The sequence below is a fragment of the Notolabrus celidotus genome, chromosome 5 (genome assembly GCF_009762535.1).
Source record: "Notolabrus celidotus isolate fNotCel1 chromosome 5, fNotCel1.pri, whole genome shotgun sequence".
In the NCBI taxonomy this organism is placed as follows: Eukaryota; Metazoa; Chordata; class Actinopteri; order Labriformes; family Labridae; genus Notolabrus; species Notolabrus celidotus.
In genome coordinates, this window is record NC_048276.1 from 19,227,232 (window position 1) to 19,252,386 (window position 25,155).

General features: G+C 43.6%; 1 protein-coding gene across 4 annotated transcripts in view; it reads right to left on the reverse strand.

The window, feature by feature from the left end:
• Positions 1-532: 532 nt before the first annotated feature.
• Positions 533-25,155, reverse strand: part of fam222ba (family with sequence similarity 222 member Ba) — a 46,094-nt gene continuing 21,471 nt past the window's right edge. For all 4 annotated transcript variants that reach the window (XM_034684025.1, XM_034684029.1, XM_034684027.1 and 1 more), the window contains 2 exons: positions 14,075-14,202; positions 533-4,160 (listed from right to left, as the gene is read on the reverse strand). In XM_034684025.1, the coding sequence (XP_034539916.1) occupies positions 2,446-4,160; positions 14,075-14,156 (1,797 nt within the window). In that variant the 5' untranslated portion in view covers positions 14,157-14,202 and the 3' untranslated portion in view covers positions 533-2,445. The remainder of the gene's footprint in view (positions 4,161-14,074; positions 14,203-25,155) is intronic.

Below are 25,155 nucleotides of genomic sequence, written 5' to 3' on the forward strand. Positions count from 1 at the left end.
AATGACCCTACCTATATGAGCATGTGGCTGTGTTTCCATTGCCGTTATGAATGAACCTACTGCTACTGATGCTTTGATAATAAACTGAAAACTAACCCTAAACTTAGGAGTCATCTGGCAACAAAGAAAGGCAGAAAACTCATTACATTTTCTATTTTCAAGGTTTTATTTCAAGTTTAGCTACTATTTTTGTAGATATGTTTTATGATAATAGATAAAATAAACAATTTTGAGATAATTAAAAAAAAAACATTCTGGATTCCATCCCACAACCCCCCATTTGTGTCTTGCGACCCTCCAAGGGGTCCCGACCCAAACTTTGGGAACCCCTGTTCTAGATGATGCCTTTTTAAAGGACCAGTATCTTTTATTTTCAAAGCTACACATGTAAGATCAAATGTGTGAACCAACAGTTACATCACTGTGTTTCTTCTAGACTGAGCTCATGCAGGATAAGAGGGGTGGTGAAAACTGTTGTCAGGCGTAAGTTTAAACAAATGTTTTAGGTAATCCAAACAGCAGTCCAGAGCCATTTCAAAGCATAAATTAGAACTTTATTTTATTATTACAATATTACAAAAAGAGTAGCACAACTCTCACGCTCTTGCCTCTTTCTCTGTCGTACAGAATGACACAAAAGAAAGGCTTATGGACCTTCTTCCATTTCACAGCAATAGTACAAGAAACAAAGAAAATTTAAATAACAAGCAAATCAAGTATTATAAATAGTCACAACTGCAAACTGAAGCTTTGAAACCTGGAAAAAAAATGTTACAGCTCAGTAACTACACGTTGCTAAAATATATAATTACAAAATATTACTCCTTTTCTTGCTTTCCATAATAAAGAATCTCCAAGGAATTGCTCTGTCTAATCAACAAAACTTCATTAAAATAAAAGACCAGAAAAAAAAACAAGAAAAAAAAAAAATGCTGTTTCTGTGTTTCCTTAGCGTATTCTTTCTCCTTATTATTTGGGGTTTTTATTAAAACCATGCTCATTTTCAAGGGAAGTCCAAGGACCAAACACTTAAGGCTTTTTGAGGGCTGTTAGGGAATTAGGTGAACAAAACATGGGCATCATTGTGTTTTATACACACACACTTTCTCTCGCACACACACACACACTCACCCTTATATCTACCCACATCAGCAGGCAACACTCACACACAATCATTAAACTTTAAAGTTACAGTAGTCTAGTAGGTAAGCCAGTGTACAATAAAATAAACAATGCATTTGCTGTTTCACTTTGAACTTAAGAGTCAGTTTTGTTTTCCTCCAGGTGATCTTGCAAGTGATCAATTTGGTCTTTTCAAGCAGACTTCAGTAGCAACTACACATAACTTGATTCACTAAAGTTCCCCCACTCAGAATCAAAACTCTGCTTAGACCTGTAGTTCATCTCTCCACGCCTGTAATAACACTATTATCTCTTTTGCTCCAGAGTCTTTTCAACATTCAAGTAATACATTTGTCATGGTAACAAAAAAGCAATGTGAAATGGAAACATAAAATGGCACATCTTCATAACAGTGTGTCCTTGTTAACCTGACTTTGGCCATTTTCAAGGTATGATAGTTAATCTTTCATGACTTTTCTGCACAAAACATTTCACATGTATGTTGCCAAACCATGAAGAACATTTTTAGAGGACCTGAATTAATTGCAGCATTTTCAGCCAGACAGAGCTTCACCTCTTTTAACATGTTTGCTCACTGCTGGGTCTTAAATATGTACAAACAACCTGATTACATGCATCCTTAACTGACAGAAAAATGAACCATGAGTAGTCCTATAATACAAATAAATAATTACATTTAAAATAACAAAACCTATGTGTACATGTGCACATCGCAAGCTTTTCCAACTGTATTCTGAAGCCTCCAGGGTCTAACAGTATGCACTGAAACAAGATTACACTGTCTACTGTCTCCAAATGATTGTTTGTAATCATTAAGTTACAGTAAGATATGAGTGTTAACACCAAAAGAAAACTATGAACTAGTCAGAGTCAACCTTTTAGAAAACCAACCATCAGCAGATGTGGTGTTCCACAGGGAGGGATGTCTTTTCTCTGACATGCAAGAAAACTTGACGGATAGTTCTGAAGAAAAACTGACACAGGATCAGTTGAGACCCAGGCACACGATAGAGGAAGAAGATGGGAATGACACAAACACAGTGTATACACACCCACATGAGTTCCCTTAAGTGCCAGGTAAAAGCACTCAATAACAAAAATTAAAGTAGCAATTGATCACTTGCAAGATTCTTAAAAAAAGAACCAAAAAACTACTGTATGTCTTCATTAAATATATTAATTTACCCTCTTTAACATTAGCAGTCATTTTTTTAAGTTATCAATGGAGTTGTATTCATGTGTTTCCTGTCTTAAGACTAAACAAAAGGGTTTTGATAACTGTCGTGTAGACAAGGCCATAGCTTATCTGTACCCTGGGTGCTGGATGAGAGAGCTCCTGCCATCCCCAACCTCTGGTCCTACCCTGCTCAGAGGAGGCCTGTGCATCTTGCCCATCAAACCGAGATTCTGATCGCGGAAGTAGGGCGTCTGGAAGTCCCCACCCAAGTAATCTGCTGTTTGCATCAGATTAGTCTGGGCCGAGGAGGAGGTGGTGCAGGAGCTTGTTCCTAGCCTATAATGGGGAGCCCCAAGGGGCCCACAGTCCAGTGTGGTGCAGCCCCCGGGGCCCGCACCGTGGAATGGCATGGCTATGTCCTGAGAGCCAGAGCTGTCACTGTTGGGTGTGGGGAGGATGCTGCTGTTCCAAATGTGGGGCTGGAAGTAGTGACCATTGGTGTAGTGGACCATGGGGCCAGGCATGCCGTTGTTGATGACGGGGGGAGAGGGGGTTGGCCTGTCGACAGGAGGGTTAAGTGTGTAAGGCTGACCCACACACACCTCTGCCGGGTAGCCCATGCCCTTAAAACTGAAGGCAGGGTCCCTGGAGGGCTGCTTGCAAAGGTGATTTCCACCGTTCTGAATGTGGGGTATGTGAGCCAACTGATGCTGATTCCAAGAGTGCATCTTCTGCTGCTGTGAGTTATGTTGTAGCTGTTGTTGCTGCTGATTGGGTTGTTGGTGCTGATGCTGCAGGTGGTGCTGCTGCTTGTGATCAGCATGGTTTGAAGGCAAGTGGTTCATGGCAGCCACAGTGTGTGGAGGGAGAGCTCCCACTGGGGCCGTGGCTTTCTCTTGAGGGCCAAGTATGCAGTTATGTGGGGGGTAGCCAGCGGTGGCATGGTTGTTGTGCATGGAGACCCTGGAGCAGGCGCTGATAAGCAGGTTGCGGCTGATGGGACTGGGGTTAGCAATCTGGCCCTCGCACATGGAGGTGGCTCCTGCACCTTGGGCCCGGGCTTGACAGAATTGATTGATCTGATGCACAATGGTGCTCAGGTCGGCCTGACGGCCCTGGTGCAGCCCTGCAGCCATAGAGAGTGGAATGGTTGAGGTAGAGACAGTAACATTAGGTGGTGCGTCACCATCTGGCAGCTTCCTGCCCCCTTGCAGGCCAGGAGGCGGCTGCTGCTGCTGAAGGTGCTGCTGCTGAAGCATGATGGTAGGGGGCCCCTGTTGGGGGACAAGGGCTGGATGCTGACACAGAGTCTGGTGTCTGGGTGGACCCTGAGGATGCTGGGCCATAGGGGGAGGGTGTCTGAGGCTCTGGGTGTGACCCTGCTGCTGAGGGAGGGGCATCTGCAGAGTCTGAGGCGGTTCCTGTGGTTGAAGGGATACGTTCTGCTGGAGCCGGGGGAGGTTCTGCAGAGGTGGGTGGTGGTTTAAAGTGCTAGTTGAAGCCACTTGGTAGGATCCGTTGTGAGGGTTCATGATGACTTCAGGGTGCAGGCGAGCCCGGCTGCCGTCGAAATCTTTGAGGATGCCTTTGACTGAGGGTACCCTGATGATGGCGAGGAGGCCTGTCTTGGCACTGGCCTGAGAGGAAGGATAAGGGCTGTAGCGCTGGCCTGACGTATCCAGCCCGTTGACGGTACGCCGCACGTGGTTTCTCTGGGGGACCTTTACGCTGTTGGGGAAGATCTTGATGGTGAGGGGGTTGTTGGCAACCTTCTTAGCATATGCATCCAATTCTGCAGGGGTCGGAAACGGAGCGGATCTCATCCTTTGTGTGGTGTCCCCTGGGGTGGAGGACAGAACAGGTCAGAGGTTAGACAGAGAGAAAAGACAAGACAGACAGAATTAGGGGGACAAAGAGATGAAGGGCAACGTTAAAATGAAACATCAGACCTGGTAGGGGTGTTCAGGGCACAAAAAAGCACATCAGTTGAAATCTGAGCAGTTGAAAGGATCCTGATTCGGACAGTGACTCATATTCCATACCTCGCTGATTTTCCCCTAAAACCCTCACAGCCCAAATCTCATGAGGACGGCGAGAAAGATTTCTAATCTCATTCTCAGCTGAATTATTGCGGTCGACACATTCCTAGTCTTAAATCCAATTTTGTGGTTCTGTCTGTGACTGAGGTCAGGAGCTCTTAGCGGCCCTAATTGACGTATCAACTGAGCAAACAAAAAGTAAGCATCTGAAGGGGGGGCTGTGCTACTCGCTACTAAATCACAAACTGAACAAAGAACGAGCAAGGCAGGGACGGTCCCCTGTGGCTCCTTTAGGGGGAAGGAAAGAAAGAGATAGACGCAGAGAGCAGAGCTCCATGACAGCAGACAAGTAATCAGACACAGCAGCAGCGTCTCTGATCTGCGGGAACACCTCCCAGGCCTCAGCTCGCAGACATTTGTTACACCTGCTTAGCACTGTGGCTAAATTTAACAATGTTGAACTGACAACGTGAACATGATTATGTGTTTGTGCATGTGTGAGTGCGAGGGGCTGTTTCATTTATGAGCCTGTTTAAAATGTGTGGCAGGATCATGCAGGTGTTGGCTAATATGTCAGTGTCTTGTACATTATTTGCCTGAGGGGAGATGTGATTGCATGTTTCATTTTAACATAGTTTGCTCACTTCCACTTTCTGCACTAACACAATAAAAGTCAGTGATAATCATTTTAGAGGATGACAGGCTCTTTTCTCTCCTTTTTGTCTGTCTCACTGTCCCCATCACCACAGCCCCACAAGTTTGACCTACTTTCACCAAAACCCTCGAACTGATGGACCTAACGGGAGCTGATCTTTGGGAAAGATCACAAAACTGATCGCCGTTTGATATGATTTTCTCCCCCGTTTAATATTTCCATTTAGTCCAGGTAAAATAGATGTTGTTGTTACAGCACACAGGCTGCTCCTCTCTGTGGTTAAGTGAGCAGTAATTTGAAATGTCTGTATTGTTGGCAGGGGTCTGTGGTTTCATGCGGACGTGGCCATTATGCTCAGTCTCACAGCAGACAGACTGGGCCTGAGGGATGAGGCACGGAGCTGAACTGCGAGCGCTGACACGGCAGCACCAAGAGCTGTGCCAACTGGCTAATTAATTCACGCTTTATTTGTGAGCAGGAAACAATGGGCAGCGATGTGCAGGGCCGGTATGGGCGGCACACAGGGGGCCGCTGTGACTGAGTGTTCAGCCTGCTGATGGCAGCCTCATTAATGCAGGGGTCCGGGCCAAGGAGCCGGAGCTCGACACCCGCCATCACTGGAGCCTGATGTCTGTTGCTGAATAGATGCCAGGGTAAGCAAACAGATAAATAAAGACTTACACAAAGCCTGACAGAAATGCTAAAGATGGACTGCACCTGTCACACAGGTAATTATTTATGACCTTTTGAATAGCTGCATGGAGGCAGACCACAGATTGTCATAAATACCCAGAGCCTAAATTTGACTCTTTGTTTTTATGATGTCATTTTCTGGATTAAATTAAATGCTATTCTCTCTGATCACCCCACAGATCGTGTATGTTGTGTTAGTTATTCCGGAGCTGTGTAAGTATTTCTTTTTAGATCAAATGAACAGGATTTGATCATTAGTGTACTGCTGAAACATTGCCTAATGCTACCGTCTATTTGTCACAAAGTTTTCACCTCAACATAACATAAAACAGCTTTTCAGAGGTTCAATAACTTATTTACAGGCTTTCATTCTTTCTATTTAATAAGATATAATCCAGGCCTGACTGATGAATCTGATGGCTAATATAAGTAACAGCCAGTGTTGTGGTCCTCAAATCCAGGGTTCAGACTCAAGTCCTGGAATCCTTGACTCAGTCAAGAGTATTGACTGCATTAGGACCTGGCAGATGGTGAAGACGACTCTATTTATATATTGATAAACACTGTTTTATAGTTTATAGTTAGTATTTTTACATAAGGCTTTAAATAATTTATCTAGTTTAGAGCACCTGGCCCATTTTCAACTGACGTCTTCATGCCGTCTTGTTCAGAAAGATGCCGAAAGGGACTCCATGAATCATGAGTGTTGCTGTCAAAGACTTTGCAAGAAATGAGAGCAGTGCAACATGTTCGGTTGGTAACAGAACCATTGAGAAGAAAACAGCAACAAGCTTAAACTTTGACAGATATCAGTCCCTGAAAAGAAAGTGATTGCTAAAGTCACTTGAAATGTTAAGTATGTTACGGTAATGTTAGGAAGTAAAGTTACTAAACCTCTGGGTCTGAGATGGTAAGTTAAAATTCTGGTTAAAGTTAGATGGGTTGCAGGTATTTTTGAGTTTATTAGACACCTTCACCAGGGGCGTGTCCAGAACTTTTTGACCGGGGTGGACCAACTGAGGCTCTCACATAGGCAGGGGTGGCCAGTGCATTTATAAATAAATAATATTTACCCTTTCTGTCTCCACAACCTACTTCCATTAAAGTATTAAACAGTTGCTATGTTCCTTTTGACTTAAAAAAAAAACATGACAAAGTGAGATAAATCTTCTAAGCTTAATTCTTTAAGGACTGACAAAAGATATTTTTCAAAGTCACATTTGAGGGCACTAATAAAGAAATCTACTGTCAGCCTTTTAACTCATCCCAAATCATAGATTTTAACAGAAACCCCACCTCTGACAAGGCAAACAGCCAATCATAGTTTAGGATTTTGGGGTGGCTGCTGGGGGGGTGCCAGTGTCACCCTTGGCCACCCATCTGGACACGCCACTGGCCTTCAGTGATCCAACTCCACTTAGGTTCTTCTTTAGTGACTTGTATTTGGACTTTGATTAGAACACTGAGAACTCCAGACTCGAGGTTTGGTGACTTGACAACAACGCTGCTGGCATCACATTTGTTTGTCATATGATGCAGATGCTCAGGGTGAAGCAAAATTGGTGTCGACATGTTATTTGTCAACACTTACTTGCACAGACTTCATAGTTTTCCCAATACTCTATTCTCTGTCTGCAGCTCATGCAGCAGAGAAACAAAGTTGAGCAGAGAGTGCTCAATGTCAATGAATAACAATGTTGCATTGTCTTTAATAAAGTTCAAGAAAGCAGCCTCCAAGACACCTTCACATGTTTAATATTGTTTCAATATTGGTGAATAATCCTCATAATAAGCATGCAATCTTTTCAGCTCAAAGTGGTACTATACTTTCCACCTTATGATAAAATGCAAAATGTTTCTCTCCTAAATCTGTAACAAAAAGTCCCATATGTATTTGATCCTATAAACAAATTTCAGTAGTAAAACTAAACTTCATGGCTTGAACTTGTTTGCTATCAATATTCAAAGTTATTTAGAGCCTCTGAGATTCTGGCAGTCTTCTCGGTCTGCAACTGTTGTCAAAACCTCGTGTCACTGTATCTGTAAAAAGAGGGTGGGAAGTAGGTGGGAAGAGAGCTCCATCAGCTGTTGCAATGAATAAAACATCTTTCACCATTTCATGGCTATAAGAGCTTTAGGATGAAACCAGGATTGTGGACAGCATGAAGGAATGTTAAAGACCACAGCGGCTTTAAATGTAACATCAGCTATCAGGGTCTGCTGTGTTTGAAGAGGTGCAGAGAAGCTGTGTGGGGGTGAGCGAAGGGTTCGTACCGAGTGAACACGGAGAAGTGCAGTGAGGCTACCAATACAAACAACACTGAGTGATCTAAGAGCTTCAAAGGAGTAAGGGAGTTAATACTGAAGTATTGGTTTCTGGCTCATCTCAATGCTGTAATGAGTGAGTGCTGTTTCCAGATATTCACAAGACTGATCTCAAAAAGTTGCTAATAAGGTGTTCACATTAAACATAAAGCTATGAATGATAAACTGATATGAGTTTGTGTATACATGCCACTGTAATAAAGGGAAGTTGAAGAATGTGCAGCTTCAAAATAGTGGTAAATAGAGCCGTCTCTTTGCTTTAGATTGAGAAATATGGTGAGAAAAGCTGCAGTGAGCATTAAACTGCGTACACTGTTATTTCCTCGCCACTGGCACTTGTGTAATGAGTTTTATACTGAAGTTGTTAGACTCAGGCAAGTAGCAAAGAAAGCAATGTCAACGTCTGGAAACTGACCAATCCATTAAATTGGAAAAAGGATTATACATTGTTAACAAAGCTTAGGCAGGCATTTTAGGCTAAAAAAAACAGAATGAAGAGTTCAACAAACTGCTGTGAGACCTGTAATGAAATCGGTAAATTACTGTTTAGAGCGGTTTCCTCCGACAGAGGAAAACATCAACCTCTCGCTGTTTACATCTGTTTAAAGGCTCTGGCAGCTGTTGATTATGTGTTCTAGTAAGCAAGTGAAGCTTATTAGCATTTCAACCTTAACCTGAAACTTGGATTAGTTGTGGAGCTTAAAGCATCAAGGGAGGGTTAATGAGGATATGAGTGAAGTTTGTAGGCGGCTGCGAGCATATCATCTCTCAGATCTCCAGCTAAGCACGTTCCCAGAGAGGGAGCAGGGGAGAGAGGCCAGTCTGGCCATGCGTTAATTACCCCGCTGCTAGCTAGCTAGCTGCAACACAAGTGCACAGTCAGCAGGCACTAATTAGGGTTTCTTTTATTCAAACTACTGTTTTTATTGAACACGGTTTAAGCAGCAGGGGGCAGGGGCTCATGCTGCTGCAAATTGCAATTTTCACACAAGAGCAGGAAATTAAGTCTGAAGCTTTGGCGTCAAATTAGACATGTGAATTTGGTTTCCCACATGATGCCACCTCCTTACATTTTTACAGGTTCTCAAGCACAGCCTCTCATGCTGATAGATCTCTGAAAAGTGAAAATATTATCAGGAGAGGAAGAAAAGAGGGTTTCTTTTGATCTCAGTAGGGACTTGGATGTGAAAATCAGCCAAGCGGCCCGGCAGTACTCACTGTTTGTTCTGTCTGAAAGAACTGAGAACCAAGGGCCACTCTGTGGTACTTGAGTCATCCTGTCTGGAGTATGAGCTGTTTTCTTTGTGACCCACTGTCTCTTTGCGTACCTGATCTACTCCTCCGACAGCCTTTACATTTCACAGCCATCATCTGTTAACAGTCACTCCCTGATGATAAATAGAGCAGCTGCTCCGGCCTCGCCTCTGACAGCAACCTGCAAGCTCGTAACTTTAAATTACTCTCCTATGCACAGATTTCACCCGCAGGCGAGGAGGCAGAGCGGGGGCCAGCCTGGTGATCTGGAGCTCTCCGTGAAAACGGAGGGAGGGGAAAGTGTCAGAGACAATATTCTGTAACGCAAGATGCAGCATTAGAACGCACTGAGCAGCTGCAGGGATGGTGCTCAAGGGTAGGAAAATGGGAACACAAATTGGAGCTAATTATGTAAACTCTCCATCTGAGCCTTTTCCTTTCTGTGGGAACTTGTCAGTGTATTGAATAAAGATTTCAAGTGACAACTAGTCTATGAGTTTCACCTTAAAGCAGTCAGGCACGTCTCTCATGGAGTTAAGCTGTCAAATGATCTTCCGTGTGGGTAAACGACGAGGCTCTGCAGAGACAGCACAGTGTGACGGAAAGGTTTTGAGTTCTGGCTGTTTAGCATCACACACACCACAGACTGAGCCCAACTGAGCCCGACCGATACAGGAGGACTGATATCAATACCCATTTAAGCAACCTGACAGATGTGGTATCATTTAATGAAGTTCTGGGCTGGAATAAAAACATACTTCTCTTAGATGTATTCTGTACCAAATTTGAACTAATATGATTATTTTAAGGTCATCAGAGGTCTGCTTTATTAAAAAAAACATTTACATTATTTGACCTTGTCAACCTATACAAAGGCAAATTTTATCTGTAATGTTCAGCGACATCCTGCAGACAGTGCAGAGAGTGTTGTAAATGATGATGTTGGGGCACGCTCTGCTTTCTTGAGGGTGGGGGTTCTGGCTGTATGAAATACAGACTACAGCTTCACTGGCATGTGAACTAAGCGCCAATTTTTCATGGCTACAAAGTCACTCTTAAAGGGTTCTTAAAAAATCACATTATTATGAAAAGTTCCCATCTTATATTTTTTCAACCATCTTTAGAGGAGGCTTTTGATGTGATGTTCTGCAACATGTGCTGCAGACAGTGCTGAGAGTATTGTAAACTCTGAAGTTGGAGCAAATTATGCTTCACAAACAAATGTCAAGAGACCTCTTTAGTCTTTACATCCTCTGTAAAAAGTGTTTCAGATAACCAGACATGTCTGTATACATACAGTTTATACCTTTACTGATATATCATGAGGGGCCCATATAAGACAACCAATAGATAAGTCAAGCTCTACCCCAGCCATGCAGAAGAAGATCTGCTGGGGCTAGACAGTAGGCAGCAAAACCACCTGAGACTGAACAGACTTTTTTAGTTCTCTTCTATCCCGTGGCACTTTGATAAAAATGATTCAGTCTAAATGAAAAACAGCTCCACAGCTTTTGATGTAACGGCGTGTCTGTTAATGATACTTTGAAGAGCAGATGAAAAGGAAAAAGCATTATCAGAGAATGACAAGGAGGGAAAAAAATAGATTGAAATTACACCACTAAGACCGGCCGAGATGTGAGATGCACGCTCCATCACCAAAATGGATTACAGTGTTGGGCAGAAAAACAAATTGAACTCCAGTTGAGCCTCCTGCTCTTATGTGTCTCAGTTTGTCACATAAAGGAAGAGCAGAGAGAGACGGAGGAGCTGATGGCTGCACCATGTCACAAGCCTGCCTGAGTGAGGCAACAGACGCTGGCACTTAGCAGACTCCCTCACGCTCGCTGATCTCCTGGGGCTTGGCTGATTACTGTGATTCTGAAATTACAGTCTTGATGAGCTGGAGCATTTTACAACAAGAAAAAAAAAACTGCTGCAGAAATGGGTCAAGTTGGGGCTGAGTTTTCACTCTGACAGAACCAGGCAGAAGGAAAAGGAGATGAAGACTCTTTTGATAGAATAAATAAAGCTGATCAACTGTGATCAATGCCTGCAAACTCTTAGATCTCTAGTGTAGAAAAAGAAGCTCATTGTAGGAGGGATTCAAAGAAACCTGGTAGCCCTGCATGTGCTCAAAAGTTTGACTTTGTGCATGAATCACACATCATTTTTAAAATGTGGATGTACCCATAAAGTGATAAGTGATCATTTACAATTTTTAAAACACCAAATAATGCTTTAAATTCATTTCAGGTGAAGAACATGGCACTTCAGAGAGACAGCACTTATTATTGTTGAGAATTGTATTCATCCATTCTTGTCTAGAGATCAACGTGCTGAATACCACACCTGCATAACTCAAACCTGACCTTGATTAGGATCACTTTACACTCAAAAAAGCACTTTTCAGAGAGGATTTATTCATGCAGGCAGGAAAGATCTGGTGCATTCGGTTTCATCATGTATATATTGTGTGTGTTTAATGCCTTCAGTTTTTTATTGATCTTAATGTTAAAGGTTGAAGGAGCATGGTTACATGCACATCACGTAGGTGCAGGGCCATTAAAAACAGCAGCAAGAATAAGAAGACAAGCCAACACATTTACTCATGACACATAAAGTTTAATAATCACAATGGGCCTCATTCACCAGTCATCTTCCTCAGACCGCTCTTAAATTTGTTCAGCAGAAAAATCCTGAGAGAGGTCAGAGGCAGATTCATGAGCCTGTTTCTAAAACGCAGAATTGTTCGCTCCTGTGTCCTGAAATTGATGAATGACAAGTGCTCGTAAGTTTGAAGCTCAATCCAGTTTGTCCTATTAGCGTAGAAAAACATCACTTCAATGTCCATATAAGGGCATGAAGACTGTAGTGCCATGTGCACAAACAGAAATCACACAGGGTTAAACAGAGAAGTAGAGCGACATTAAAGTCTAAACCCAAGAAATACTTCAGTGGTTCTGAAACTGAGGTAGTGCTCCTGGAAGTAAAACAGAAATGGGCTGATTTATTGTATCATATTTGGTAGCTCCACTCATGGGCATAAAATCAATAAGCTGCTATGTTCAGGTTGATTTTTGTCATTAAGATATCAGTCGCATCAGATGAAGTGAAATAACACAGTTCGATCTCAAATGTAAGTGGAAAGATTGTCTGAGTCACAGAGAGACACAGATCACATCTCAGAGTAAGAGTTAATACACCCTTCTTCACTGTGAAACAAGTGAGCGTGGCAGATCTGTTGATTAACAGCTGTGTGTAAAGGTCAGTTATTACTGTTGTGAATAAGTGTTTCCTTTTCAACATCATTTAAAAAAAAGTGGTCTATGTTATTGTCATTTACATAATTATTCAATATTAAAAGGCTTTTAGGCCAACATAGAAAGCAAAGCTAATCATATGAACATTCCTTCTATGTGCTCACACACCTGACCACTGAAGCTGATTTTAAACTAACTCTGATACTTTAGTAGTCTTACCTGTGAGTACTTCATTTATATCCAAAAGTAAACATTTGTAGTATAGACCAAACATTGCATGATTTACAACACTTACATCATGTTTTTTAAAATGTATTTTAATCATATAACCGTGCTAAATTAAGGAGAACATAGTATCCAATGAATTAATTCTAATCTATCAGTACTAAAATCTTCATAAACGTGCTCCTGAGCGTCCTTACATTTTGTTCGTAGCTAAGAATAAACCCAAAATTAGAACACTTTGGTGATTGTCAGAATCTTCTTGAAACTGCAAATGTGCCTTTAAGAACATTTCCTAGTCCTTCCTTTATTCAGATCCCTGTTAGCTAACACAGCAGCTACTCTTCCAGGGGTCCACAACACACATAACATACAAAGTCTACATAAAAGTCTTGAGCTGGGATAAAAAAGTATCACCTGATAGGACCGCTGCGCTACAACATTATAAGTTAACTTTTTGTTGCACTGAGTAAGTGCACATGCTTGTCTTCTTTTTCCTGCCATGTGGTTTAAGGTTCATCTAAAGGTTTTGTAGCAGTGAATTCTGTGGTGTCAAACATGCTGTTTTTGTTCCTATGGCAATAATAATCAAATAAATACATTTGTCTTTCATTATTCTCCTCCAGTCTCTCTGGTCGTATCCAGTTAGTCTCAGCTCTCGCTGCGGACTGCTGACTCTGACACTCCATTTGTGTTGCTGACCCTCACACTGCGCCGAGTCCAAGTTTGTCAGCATTTGTGAAATTCAAACACAGTGAATTAATTGGGCCAGCTCTGACTAGTCTGCCATTAAAGCAGGGCAGCAGATTGCATCTTTAATTCACTCACATTACAAGATGACCAGGGTGAAAAAAAAAAAAGTGCTCAGCTGAAATCTGTCTGCCAGTCTGACAGTGACTGACTCCTCCTCGAGGTGAAAGTAACTGATACGGTCAAACCTAACACGTGAATGTGGAGATTTAGTGTGTCAGTACGCAGACAGCACCACGCTCGTGGGTAGACAGATCTTAAGGGAGGAAGAAAGGGGGCAAGTTCACTGTTCATCAGCAAATTAATGGTGCAGTTCATCCTAATTTCCCTTGAAGACAGATCTGTGGTCCTGGAGCACAAAAATATTCTCTGTCTCTGCGTGTGTCGGGTTTTAACACAAAGCTGCAGGAGAGAACCAGGCCAGGGTTGGCATGGGAATCTGACGAGGGGCGGGCAGCAGGATTGTAACAGCTTGGTTTGCTGAGTGGGATGATGGTGGTGGTTAAAAGTGTGTGTGCGTGTGTGTGTGTGTGTGTGTCCTGAGATCTGTACTTACATTTCTGAAGTCCAGTGTTCATCTGCGTGTGGGGGAGAAGCTGGAGGGGGAGGTCACCTGGCCCTGGCAGACAGGCCAGCATTTCACACAGACACTAATGCAACATGGGACACACACTTCTCCTCACACTGCAGAGAGAGAGAGAGTACGAGAAGAGGACGAGAGAGAGAGGGGGGAGGAGGATGAGAGGAGGGGCGAAGGAGGAAGATGCAGAGAGACGAGAGTACGAGGACGATGAAGAGGGGGAGGGGAAGAGAGGAGAGGAAGGAGAGAGAGGAAGCGAGAGAGAGAGAGGGAGAGGGAGAGAGAGGAGAGAGAGAGGAGCGAGAGAGGAGCGAGAGAGGAGCGAGAGAGGAGAGAGAGAGGAGAGAGAGAGGAGCGAGAGAGGAGCGTGAGATGAGAGAGAGAGGCGAGAGGAGAGGAGAGAGGAGAGAGAGGGGAGAGGAGAGAGAGAGAGAGGAGAGAGAGAGAGAGAGAGAGAGAAGATGAGGAGAGAGAGTGAGAGAGCGAGAGGAGAGAGAGGAGGAGAGAGAGAGAGAGAGAAGGTCAGCAGTCAGACATAACTGCCAGGCAGCACATGGTGCGTTGTGATACAGAGGCTGGGTTCCAGACTAATAGAACTCTGCGGCTGATCCCCAGAGGCACAGGGCTGAGGGAGACATAGTTACCTTTCAATTAGAAACCGATTCACACCTGGAGCATCAGGTAAGGTGACATTGATGCCAATAACAAACTTCAATAAACATCAAACAGCTGAAGTAAAACGGGCAGACTGGGCCTGAGGGGCTGGCTGCTTTAAATCAACTCGGTCCCTCCTCGCCTTGCAGGTTAGTCGGCTGGTTGGAACCCGCTACCTGGGCTTTGCCTCTCCACCTCCACCGACCATGGCAGAGGAAATTAATGACTCCTGTACACTCCAAAAAGAACACACTTGAGAGGCCCTGCGCTGACAAGTTAGGGAGTCTCCGATCGATACTGCAGTGCTCTACATCTCAAAGGAGGCCTTTATTTTAGGGACGTTAAACAATGGAGCCAGCTCAGGATGTGGTGAGAGGAGATGAATAAACAGCGCTACAGCTCCAATAAATGCCTGCCACTTTGTGCAATAACCTGATGTAATAGAGAGGGAGAGAGCGTTAGCCATGCTCTGCTTGGCTTACTGCTGTAGTCAAAACACCACAGATGCTTGCTTAATCAGCACTGAAGAACAGTCAGGGAGCAAATTAAGTCTACAGAGTCCGTGCCCCCCCCTCTTTTATTTGCTGCGTGGAATCAGAAGAGGGCGGCAAGTGTGAGCAGACAAACAGCGACTATGAGAGAGGCAATTACCCACAAAACAACCTTGGCGTGCCTGTCTGCCGCAGGGTGAAGGCTTTAAAAGTGTCTTCCCCCCTGCAGGGAGAAGAGACAAGTGGAGGAAAGAGTGACAAAGCAGCAGAGAAAGGTGGAAAGAGAGAAAGACGGGTGGTAGGTTTAAGGTGGTGGCGGGGGGGCTGAACTTGCTTTAAAAAGCAGGAGCTCAAAAAGGTCAGGATGACAGCTCATTTAAATCCTCCCAGCTAGAGGAGAAAAAACAAGCCTTAATGAAGCTGCCAGTCCTACACAGATACCTGTGAGTGTTGCACCTTGGGGTGCTGCAGGGGCAGGGGGTGGAGGAAGGGAGAAAGGGTAGATAAAGGAGGATGGAGACAGGTGGGTGGCAGAACTGCAGTCTTGAGACAGATCTGAGGATTTTAGAGGGTGGTTGTGCTGTAGATGCTGCGTCACCCTTTCTGATACCCAGCCTCCCACTCCTCTCAACCCCCACCCCACCTCCCTTTTTCTGATTTACAGCCTGGACCGCCATATGGCAGCAATCCCTGCCCTCGATTCAGCGTGTCACCCATGCATTAACTTTAATTGGCCTGATATGTTATTCTTTTCCCTCGGCCCTTGGAAGGATTTTAGGTACATGGCAGCTCCTTGATGTCAGAAGGCAACATTTCCAGCTCCCTCTCATTTATCTGGGTGCCAAGATTTAACACAAAGATAACAGCAATCTCTTTGACAACAGGCAGGTTTGGGGAGGATGAAAACCAAATATCAAATATAACTCAGTCTTTTCTAGGCATTTCAAAAGCAAAACAGTGAAAGAGAGTGAAAGGATGTGGAAAAAACACCAGCGTTAATCTGTCAGTTCAGTTGTTATAAGAGCACGCGCGCACGCACGCACGCACGCACACACACACACACACACACACACACACACACACACACATCAACACACTACAGGCAAAAAAACAGCCAACAGACCATCAGCCCACCCCCTCCCGGCCTCCCCCACAGCGCCCCTGAATGTCAGAAAGCTGTGCAATGGGGAGTGCTGCGGCAAAGGTCAGCCTATGGTAATGCCCCAGCTGACACTCTGCTTTGCAGAGCCGAGCAGGAGGAGATGAAACCCAACAGACAGAAAGCCTGACGTCTACTGACTCGCCTATCAGCGCTGCTGCCACCAAGACTTCAAATGTACATCACACGCCAAACAACAGGCGTTTCTTTTACAAAGGCAGCCCGCCCCCACTGAGGCTTCTTCTTACACGCATGGACTATTTGTATCAGGAGCGAGGATGACTACACCTGATAAGAGTCGAGTCAGAAAGCGACCCGCTTAAGTTGGAGGTGCCGCACCTCAGGTGGTAATTGGCACGTGACTGTCTCGACTGCTGGATTCTGCTGAGTCCTGATTGCCCTTTGACCATCATGCAGGAGGTTTAACCGGTTTTGGTTAACGGCTTGACTCTCCAGTCATCCACCCACAAGGCAAGCAAGATAGCACATCTGAGATTTAGAAATAGTGATGAGAGGAGCAGGACGTGTGATTAACTACATCAACTATGTCAATTTTCATTTGTCCTTGGTGCAATCGAACCTTTGCATTGCCATCAAATTAACACCAATCATTTATTGCCAAACATTAGGAATGCATGGTTCATGTATGAATAGCTCCCTCTGATCAGTCCACTTAGTGTGAATGCATGAAGCCTCTACATGTGTAGATGCTTTCTTCTTATTCATTGTGAATTTGATGTGTTTATTGTAAAAATGCCATTTCTCCTGCCATCACTTACCAAAAAAACAAGACTTTATCCAAGATCCTTCAATCCCTGAGTGATAAAAGAACAATGGTGGAAACATGGACTGGCAGTACACTATCAACTGCTATTTTTCATGATCATAACATTACAATTATCTGAAACACACTGACTGTATGGGAAGCTAATCACTTATAGTATTTAACAGGTGCATTGACTGACTACTCACTAATACCAAGACTTAATTTTAGAGTCTGATACTGATTCAGTTACTGGTATTGGAACATCTCTCTATTGCGTGTGTTCATATCTCTGTAATGATGATTTATTTTGAAGCCATACCACCCATCCAAGCAAATAGGTGTGGACCACCAAGCACCCTTTGTGATACAGAGACACTGCCCCCCCTGTCCTGAGTGGAAACAATATTGCGTCTGTGGAGGCCGAACGAGCCAGCTGGGCAGGCCCGTGGAGCGGGGATTGGCTTGGTGGAGTTTAGCCAGGCGTCTCACACTATCAGCCCCATGCAGACAGACACCACAGGGTTCTCAGAGTAACGGGGGGGGGGGGTTGAGTCGGCAAGTCTCCACCAGCTACTTATAGAAGCGTAATAAAAGTGTGCAAATAACTGTGCAGCTTTCATTATAGACAAATAAAGGCCAGCAGACAAAAGCAGGACTTGGGAGAGTGATGCGCATGGCAAGTGTCATGTGTCAAATTGCTCCCATAAAAGCTGACCTATATTTTCTTTCTAGTCCTTGGTGGGATGGGAGAAAAAGAAATCCATGTGAAAGTAAAAAAAAAAGTGCAAAGAAAAGAAGAAACGGGATAGACGGGAGCCATTTAGGAAATTAGACCAGCTGACTGTATTTATGCCATATCTCTTCATCCATATCTCATCAGTCACTATATGATCTGTGTTCAGGAGAAATTTAGAAAGTGCACCAGGCTAATTGCACGGGAAATCATACATTAAAATATCCATCAGCAGTGTGCAAAAGGAAAAGCAGGGATTAGGCACCAAAAATAAACTCATTAGCAGGAGACACATACAATAGTATTACTGGAGAAAAACAATAAAGAAATAAAACACGGTGAGGAAGTATGTTTGGCTGCTTGGTTGAGTATTACGAGCTTTTCTCTACCAATTAAAAGCAAAAGCAATTAGGAGAACCAAGTCACCATGTTGTACATTGCTTGTGCTAACGGCTGAAGGAGAGGAGGAGTGGGGGAAAAGGCAGGCTGCTGTTATTTTAATTGCATGTTTACCCCCAGGTTATGGGTCTGAAATAGAGCCAAGAAAAAATGTTGCAGCAAGAAATTCAATGCAACTTCACTGTGTTGATTCTCTCAGGGACAAAGAGAGGGAAATTACTTTTCTTTGCAAGCTGCGTCTCTGAATAGAAGGTAAAGAAAGAAAGAGGAGCAGGAAGAAGAGAGCGGCTTTTTACCCTTGAATGCAAAGCTGGAGTGTTCTGTGAAAAGAAAAGGGGGGAGAAAAGCCTTGGCTCTTGAGCATGTTAGGAAGAAATGACACATCAGTGTGGCCTTCATTAGCCCATCAGACTTTACAAACAACAAAAGGTAGAAAAAGATTTCTAATGCTAGCAGGGCCAACGGCATGTGAGGCTGTGACAGTCTCACACAATGGATCCTGATGACTCCAGCACATCCCGAGGCGTTCAGGACAGACTGTTTGCTTTTTCAGTCAGCAGAGACCCCCTCATCAAACCGGACTGTTATCTCACACCAAAAGAGAAAAGGGTGAGAGATTGGGAGACGGCCATGATAACGAGTAGAGAAAAAAAAAACAAGTCAAGACAACCAACCTAAACCCAACTTGCACACAAATTTGGGAGTCTGTAAATAGTGGTTTCCAAGTTGTGAGACACAGGATGTCAGGGATAAAACTGTCACACACAGAAAGTGCTGCGGTCGTGGGGAGAGGGGAAGACAGCTACTTGAAACTTCTTTTCTTTAGAGGGAGGGAGAGGTCTGTGAAACAACTGGGAGCCGTATGAACGCTCAGTAACTTACTGATGAAAAAGTGACAGTTCCCTGAGGTGAGATGGTGGATATGGAGCGGAGAGAGACAGCATGCCCCCAGAATAATGCATAGTCCACAGCTGGATCGGCTCAGTCTTTGCATAAGCATCAGCTACGGAAAGTCAGTTTCACAGTGAGAACACAGGCTCTTAGAGGAGCCATGAACCACAGCCCCACCACCGATACGTACTGAGTGATGTGATTGGCCGCCATGAGCCAAACACAGATATACCGGTGTCAGCATATGTGTTATGATATGGAAGTGAAAACTTCTTTTTAACAACATATAAAGCAGAAAAAAGCACGAGGGGTGGTATGAAAATATTGGTATTGCATGGCTTGCCAACAAAACAGGCTCTGACTCCATGACAACTCATCATGGTTGTGTTTTATTTTAAACAGTATAAAATACAAGTGAAAACATCAACTGTGGTTTGAGCCAGGATGCAAAATATGGAGAAGTATTATACTATTTATTCAGTCCCTGCAGGATTTCGCTGGATTGCTTTGTGATCGTTGCGGCCCAAAAAGCCTGATTTTGTGACAGCTTTTTGAAAAAATTGCAGCGAAAGTTGCGATTTTTAAAAAAGCTTTTTTCCCCAGTAACATCTTAGGAGAAATTAAATATGCTAAATTACAGTTGTTTTTAGAAAACATTCTTGATGTGACCACTGTGACCTTATTTTGATTCTCTTGATTCACAGAAAAATGCCATGAAAGGCCTTTATTGCACATTTACGAGGGGCCTTGAATGTAGCCTACCTGCAGTGACAGGCACACTGGACAGACAGTCAGTTCACGGCACTCTAAAATGCATCTGCATCTTTGATGACTAAGAGTTGATCAAAACTTACCAAATGTGTCTGATGTTTCACCAAACTGGAACAAATCAAACTGTAGACGGGAGCTTTTTTAAAAATCAAAACGTATAATTGAGCTTATTAATACTAAAAGAGTATTTGAATATCTATAAATAACAACCTTGTCATCTGCCTTTGTCTTGCCTGCTGTTCCCACTTTCCACCTGTTCTCTGTGCGTGTTTTGCTGTTGAAAAGTGCCGATCAAGTCAGGACTTACGTTTATGTTCCAAAGACGTGAAATTGATAACGAAACCGATGACGTACAGGGCCTGAGGTTAAGGTGATTGGTCAAATTTGTGGGAAAGTTGCGGTGATTGTATAAAATTGCAAGGCCGGGGGCGCTGGTGGCCTGGCGGTCTGGGCCCCCCGCGTGCAGAGGCTGCAGTCCTCGTCGCAGGGGTCGCCGGTTCGATTCCCGGCCGGTCGTCCATTTCCTGCATGTCTTCCCCCGCTCTCTGCTCCCCACATTTCCTGTCTCTCTTCAGCTGTGCTATAAAATAAGGCAAAAAAGCCAAAAATATTAAAAAAAAAAAAAAATTGCAAGGCCGCGCAGAAATCGCACTGATTGGTTGAATTTGCATTGATAGTTGCGATCGCGAAATCGCAACTTCCTGGAGGGACTGTTTACTGCTGTGAATAGTACACTCCTCGATACTTCTTCTCTCCTGCTCCCTTTTAAACTGTTCTTGCTGTTTGATTTTTTTAGGTTTTGCTTTGTGTTGTTTTTACTTATCATTACTTCTCTCCGATAAACATGACTTGTGCTTTTTCAAGTCCAAAGACAAATTTTTCTATAGGGACACTATAATGTACTGTACCATGGGTTGTGATGTGCCGTGTCCAATGTAATTCTTTCATCACTTCAGCAGCAGATATAGCAGAGCATCAATGCTTAGCAGAGCGTCGTTTGCACTATAAATTGTTGGCAATGTACAACCCCAAATCCAAAAACTCCAAAAGAATCTGTTGATTTTCAAATCATTTGAACCCTATGTTTAACTGAAAAGAGTTCAAAGACTAGATGTCAAACAACATATGTTGAAACTGGAAAAATCTGTATTATGAAAAATATATGCTCATTTTAAATTTGATGGCAGCAACATGATGTGTGATGGATGAACTGCACTGTGATTCACTGAAATAAACATTGGGTTTAATTCTATTCTGGAAAAACAAACAATAACTATTGCTTGGACTAATTTCCCTCTTGAATCAGTATTCATCATGTAAGTTTCAAAAGCCTATATTGGTCACACTGTTGTGTACCAGGACCTTTTGACAGGGAAAGCACTTCAAGGCATTAGGCCTCTTCTAATCTGAGTGTTTTGTTTTTACACCAGTGGGTCAGAGACTGCAGCCCTGCCTTTGTACGACGTCCACGGCTGCTCACAGAGCAGAAGATGACAGTAATGGTGGTGAGATGGGAGGATGTGAAGATATGGGGCATTGAGTGTCCTGACCGAGCCTGGACATCTTTGCCAGAGTTATGCATTGGATTACCCTTCCACCACGTCAGCACTGCAGGGACAGCCAGCCAAGGTCCATTCTTCATCCTGGGGTCAGATTCACTAACAGCCACTTAAGCCCACTTGGCTTCCTAAAGAGCTCTACAAAAGTGGAAGGTAGAGCTAAGTGTGCTCAATCATGTCAAGCCTGGCCAAGGTCAGGTGGGCAGACAGAAAGGGCTGGCAGTGCCCCATGCATGGCGTCATGCATGCCAAAATCGCCAGGCTCCCTGGCCATGCCGTTTGACAGACATGTTTACACCTGATAGAAAATGCAGCACGGACGGCCTGCCAAAACAGAGGGGATCCAACGTGAGGGGTGCCAGCCTAGTTATTTATTTATCTGCAGCAAATCCATCCAGAGTGCAGCCAGAAGCTGGGCATGCCTCAATGAGAAATAAGCCAGCCTACTCTCAGACATGACAGTCTTAAACCACTTGAGGGAGAAAAAAAAGATCTGATCTGACACATGGTGTAAGAAAAAAGCAAAGAGCTCATAGAAAGGCTTCAGATTCGATTTGCTCACAGCTTAACACGTCTCACACTAACCAATGGTTAGCACATGAAATCAGTCAAATCAATCACAGGTTGTTCTGAAATCATTCAAGAGACTGTATTCACTCTGCATTGTAGTTCAACGTTTGAAAAAGTACTTATATTCAAATATTTACAGCAAAGTCATGTCCATGCTAACACGATAGCTGCACTAGATACCAACCTGAGTAAGCTAACACCCTCAGAATAACAACACCAACATGTTACTGTTATCTTATGCAGCATCCTAGTGTGATGTTTCATTGCAGGTACCCGGTCACACATCCAAGTATTTGGCTAATTGAAATTTTGACCCAATAATAAGAGCAACATAAAAGTTAAGGGCTGATCAAAGAGTTTATAATCATCCCTCGGGAGGCCATTAATTTCTGCAAAAATGGAGGGATCATCAAAGTCAGGGCACCATGCTCGTCTGCGTGGAATTTCGTAGCAGAAGCTTTTGAGTCTCCTCGGCATGGACCACAATCTTATTAGAAGTGAATGCAACCTCTTGGTTTCAAAATATAACTTACTAGGTATTAAATAAAACCTGCATTTTTTAATGACTCAGCAGCTTTTGCATAAAAAAAGTCAGATTTATGACTTCAGTTGACATTCTCTTTGAGATTATGATGTTAATTGCTATTGTGGAGTCTCTCTTACAGAAGTGTGATGCTTTTTTTTTCTAAATTATGGTCCCATTTAGAGAAAATAGACAATAAAGAGATGCACAGAAACCTGGGAATCGTGATGAGGATCAATGTAGCAATACAAAAACCATTGTGCGGTATATCCACCTTCTGTTTTAAATATAATTACTCCTGGCTTGAAAAAAAAGACCAGTGAGACCGCCAATATGACAAACTCAGGGCTTCAAAATAATCGGTCCACCGTGTAGCTTCTTGCCTCAACCCAACCAGAGTCCATTTAACTTGTGTGAGATGGGACACGACTACATGCATCCATATGAGACCCAACAGAACATCAGAGTGACACCAAAACTATTATTAAGTGGGGGAACTTGACAATCTAGAATGGGAACATATTGTCTCAGCCAAAACTGCTTTCCCTACAGCCACATTACACTAGCCTGGTGTGTTGAACATACCAAATGACAACAGGGGAGAAACACTGAGAAGCAGAGGAATGCAGGTAAGCATAAACACAATAACAAGATTCTTTATCTCCTGGAGAAACATCAGACCTCTGGTAAACACCAGATCACACAACTTGAGATGATGGTCATGCCTATGAGAGCAACACAACTCCTTTCAACTCCACATCAGTGTTTTTGCGTCATATCACCGAATCAGGCCAGACAACAATGTACCTGGTCACATGCTGCCGTGTCAGATGCCAGACTGGGATTGGTGGAATGGGGCTGAGATGGCATGGATAAAATAATACAGATACTAGACTTCCCTATATCATCTGTGTGTGTGTGTGTGTGTGTGTGTGTGTGTGTGTGTGTGTGTGTGTGTGTGTGTGTGTGTGTGTGTGTGTGTGAGATGTGATAAGAGCAGCAAGAAGAACCCAAACAAACAGATATGCTGCCCCTGAGTCATCTTGCATTTTTTGTCAGTGCAGTATATGCACCTCATGTTTTTAAGCTGTGTCATTGCAAACAAAGGGCATGGAGAAGCAACAGCAGTGGAGGCTGCACTTTAGCAAGGTTAACCACAAGGAAGTAAAGTTATCTAAAGAGGTCTCTTTCTCTCCAAAAACAAACCAGCCTTAAGATTCAGACTGGTAAACAGATTAAGAGAACAGTGTTGTGTTTAAATAGTCTCTTTGACCTGCTTCTTCAGTAGGGATGCACCGATCCGATCCTGGTATCGGATATCGGCCAGATCGGACTCAAAAAGCTAGATCGGATATCGGTGACAAGGGGCCGATATCGCTCATTAAAGCAGCTTCAAGTTAAAATTATCTTGCATGCTTTGGAGGCTGCAAACTGAGCTGCTGCTAATTTAAACTCTAAAATCCTTCATTGAATCCTATATCCTATATCCCATGTGTGAATTCACAGCACATGTGGAAAACTAATGAATTCTTACAGGTAAACTGTAAGAACAGTTTTGCACTGACCTAGAAATGAGAGAATGTTTTAGCATTTTGATCCGTCTTCTGCAATTCTGAAACAGATGAGCCTGTGTTAAACCAGTCTCTCACGACGACTTGACTCAAAGATCTAATATTATTCATGAGCTACATGCCACTCTCTGTTTACCAAATTGGGAAGAACAGTCCAATTCTGCTAACAAATTAGTTGATGAGCAGTCCACACCCTGGCCTGTACATAATAACTCTTCTGAAAGACGCCGTGGCCAAGTGGAAATGCTGCAGTTATTCTTCTACATTAAATTCCTTTCAGGTGTGAAACAGAGACGGGCCGAGCTGCTGATCAGAGGTTTTGAAAGCAGACTCCAGAGTTTGTTCTAACAGTTTGACTGTAAGTCAGCCAGGCCGTCTGCCTGGTTAGGGGGAAATAACTCAATGTTCTGAGAGCTAAAGTGCGGCTGCATTGTTCCAGCTGGCGGAAAAAGGGGAAATGAAGATGGAGTGGTTTGATTTCATTTGTTAGCAGGTGCATCCATTTTGTGTTCCTCCCCCACACCCACCTCGCCTCTCTCAGTCAAAGCGCTTATCAGAAATTGGACACCCCAGCGACAAATTGAGCCTGCGATTAAAGGGAGAAAGAGGAAAGCTTTGTTAAGTGCTGCTGATTGGGATCCCAGGCTGCCCTCACACATCAGAGGTGTGTGCGCCAAGCATGTGAGTGTGTGTGTATTCATGTATGTATGCTTGGTACAGAGCCAATAGCAGAGCTGACACCACCAACACCCTTACTCCCATTTCCCCATCTCTCCAGGTGTTCCCACGGCTTACATTTCTGCTCCGAGTACTCAGCAAACAAAACCAAATCAATGCAGCTGTTCCCCGAACTCTGGCTCACACACACTGCACATGCATAGGGAAATACACTGGCAAAACTTACACACACACACACACACACACACACACACACACACACACACACACACACACACACACACACACACAC